The following is a 3,387-nucleotide window of genomic DNA, read 5'->3' on the forward strand; positions in this document are numbered from 1 at the left end:
AGCTTACATGTCCAGGACTAGAATTCCTACCTGTGCATACATACCAAAAATGCCATATGGATGACCAAAAAATGGTCTTTAAGATGACTAGGAAAGTAGGTAGTAAATATCTGTGTGTTTGTTTCAAAGCTGTCCTTGAAACTCTTCAGACCCATCTCAGAAGGACTCTTTCTAGTCTCCCTACTTTTCCACATTTTCATTTGAGCTTCTGGATGGGATTACCTCAGATGTCAGGAAAATTTAAAGAGCAGTGGGCCAAAATTTGGCAGCTGCATCTGAAGGCAGGGCACTGCTTATATCTTGTCTACTACTGCCACTGTTACAAGACACCTGTTGCCACCCCAGGTCTACCTATTCTGTGTCAAGGACTGCTCCCCGCCTTTATTCCCCACCACCCCACACACACACACACAACTGTTGGCATTGCCACTGTTGTCCCTTACTCCTCACTGTGAATTCCCTTTGCCAACAACTGCCACCAACAACAAATGTGGTGGCAAGAATACTGCCAAGTGGCCAAGGGCCACAGAGGCACCAGCTGCAGGACAGGGATACAAGGGAGGTCTCAGGTGGCAACAGCTAAGACTGGAAAAAAAGAGAATACAGACTAGAGCAGCCAAGAGGGACATGCTGGAACAAGCTGCACCACAGCAGGTGGAGGGGACCCAAGGGCACTCACCCCCTGCTGCCAAGTTGTCACTGATTCCTGGCTCTGTGGGCCAGTTGCAATCAGTTGGTGGGTGGATATGGCTCGTGGGCCCTTGGTTGCTGAACCCTGGTAGACTTTAGTAACTATGGAGTAAGTAAATATCCTTGGGATTGGTTGTAATGACGACATAGGAAGGTCAGAGAAAGCCAGGGGTGCTTGTCAGTATTGACTTTGTTCCGTGCTGTTTATTTCAGCTGCCTTCACAAGTGGAATTGCTCTTTCAGCTGAGGAGGGACCTGAATTATGGTTACCTTTCACCAATGGATTTCTGGTGGCCCTTTGGTGTGCATGGGTAAACCCTTCAACCTGTATATTCATGCAGCTGTTTGTCAAGTGGTTGCAGATTTGGGATGGGGTGGGTGGGCAGTTTTCATGAAGGAAAAATAAGTGGCTCAAATACTCAAAGGTATTTTCTCAAGTCATTTATTTACAAAATATAGTCCTGCTTCCAGCAAAAGAGTATTCATAACTTTAAATAGGTAACTCCCAGTGATCTCTCAGTTGAAGTGCCAGTGCTTTTTTTACCAAGAAGCAGCCCTTCTGGGACACTGCCTCTTTTTGTGCATTCTTGCAGCGCAAATTTTCTAACACTGCTTTCTGCTCTTTTCTCAGTACAGGTCTTTACTGCAGCCTTTGGAATGAGCTAGTCCAGGGGTGGTCAAGCCCTAGTCCACAGGCCAAATTCGACCCACAGAGCCATGATATCCAGCCTGCAGGGACCCCATGGGTCAGGAAATTTGGCAGCAAGGGAGCAGTGGAGTCTATGTGGGGCTCAATTCAGCCCCATCCAGGCCACTGCTGCACACCAGGATCAGGGCTGTGTCCAGCCCCTGCCTAACCAGATACAGTCAGGCTGCTCCCTGTCTCTATCCCCCACAATCCCACTGCACATCCAGATTGGAGCTGGGTTGCTCTGCTCTGCTCCCCCATCCAGACCAGGGTTATGCCACTCCTGCCATCATTCCCCACACCTCCCCTCCTTGTGCTTCTAGTGGAGAGAAGTAATTTCATAATACAAGTAATAATAGAAATCAAAAAACTCATTTCTAAATTACCTTTCCACTGTGATACTCATGATTTTGTTCAAGAATAACAGAAAAGGATATGAATGGCACATCTTTAAATACATATTATATATAGGCAACTGTTAATCCTCTGGACTATGGTGTATGCAAAAGAGGCTAGTCAGGTACCTGATGAACTCGCTTGTGGCTGACAAGCCCCATTCTACAGTGACACAGCTAATTACAAGTGTCATAGATCCATGTGTTGTCTAAATTGGAGTCCAAGCGTATGCACATTTATATATATATTTATTTAACACATATTTAATTGCTTGAAATGCATATTAAAATGTCATTAAAATATCAGAATACAGGGGAATACAGTTATGAACTAAACAGGAGAAATAATTTTGTTGAATGCTAGGATTTTTCCCTTCTGAGAACTTTCACCAGGGCTCCCTTTACCTGTTTGTTCCTCAAGCTATATATCAGAGGGTTCAGTATGGGACTGATGAAACTATAAAAGAGGAAGAGAAGTTTCTCTCTAATGGCTAAATTGCTGTTTCTTGGTCCCATGTACATGATGATGGTTGCTCCATAGAACAGCACCACCACGCTCAGGTGGGAGCTGCAGGTAGAGAAGATTTTGTGCCGTCCCTCAGCGGAGCAGGTGCGCAGGATGGCAACTAGGATGTGTAGGTAGGATATAAGAACTAAGATGAAGGGTAACAGGAGAAAGAACACAGACAGAGCAGATGTGATACTTTTGTTGACAGTGATATCAGCACAGGCCAGCTTTAACACTGCAAACAGTTCACAGAAAAAGTGGTCCACTTCATTTGGGCCACAGAAGGGCAATTTTACGGTAAGAATCACTAGTAATGCACCACACAGAAACCCAGAGACCCATGAACATGCCACCAGTATGAGGCACACTTTCCAGTTCATGATGAGAGTGTAGTGCAAGGGTTGGCATATTGCCACATACCGATCATAAGACATCACTGCCAGTAATACACATTCTGTAAGGCCTGCAGCTAAGTGGAAATATATCTGTACCCCACATCCAGCAAATGAGATGGTTTTCCTCTGGAGAAGGAGGTTCCCCAGCATATGGGGGACATTATTGGAAGCATAGCAGATGTCCAGTATGGAGAGGTGGCACAAGAAGAAATACATAGGGGTACGGAGAATGGAATCCAGCCAGATTAACACAAAAGTAAGTGCATTTCCAATCAGAGAGAAAATGTAAAGTATGGAAAACAATCCAAAGAGGAAGAATTGCACCTTTGGGCTGATGGAGAATCCTAGGATGATGAATTCTGTGACAAATGTTTGATTTTCCATTTTGGGCAGGAATGTGCTAAGCAGAAACCAACATCACTGGAATCTGGAAGAAGAGAAATTAAATGCATGAAAAACAAGCAAATAACAATCTACATTTTCTTGTAAATGTTAACTCTTTTACTTTTCCATGCAAGACCTATCCTTTCTGTAAATGCTTTCCTTGGGAACTAGATCATGTCTCCAATATTAGAAATGGTGTCAAGTACAATTACATAGATTAGTGTGTATGAAATCTAAAATTGGTGGTCATGGAAACCTGCAAAACCTAAACTCACAAAGGTATCCACAGGATATTCTTGACTTGGGCATAAAACACTAACTTATTTA

The 3,387-nt window shown here is 43.9% G+C and overlaps 1 protein-coding gene across 1 annotated transcript; it reads right to left on the minus strand.

Annotated features, from left to right (window-relative positions):
• Positions 1-2,126: 2,126 nt before the first annotated feature.
• Positions 2,127-3,097, minus strand: LOC102569050 (olfactory receptor 2A5-like). Its single transcript, XM_006278559.3, has one exon. It carries the CDS (start codon positions 3,058-3,060, stop codon positions 2,134-2,136), a length of 927 nt encoding a protein of 308 aa, XP_006278621.1. The 5' UTR covers positions 3,061-3,097; the 3' UTR covers positions 2,127-2,133.
• Positions 3,098-3,387: the final 290 nt, after the last annotated feature.

Source organism: Alligator mississippiensis, chromosome 4, assembly GCF_030867095.1.
Source record: "Alligator mississippiensis isolate rAllMis1 chromosome 4, rAllMis1, whole genome shotgun sequence".
Classification (NCBI taxonomy): Eukaryota; Metazoa; Chordata; order Crocodylia; family Alligatoridae; genus Alligator; species Alligator mississippiensis.

Coding starts and splice junctions, on each gene's coding strand:
- LOC102569050 (XM_006278559.3), bottom strand. CDS start 3,060: ATGGAAAATCAAACATTTGTCACAGAATTCATCATCCTAGGATTCTCC.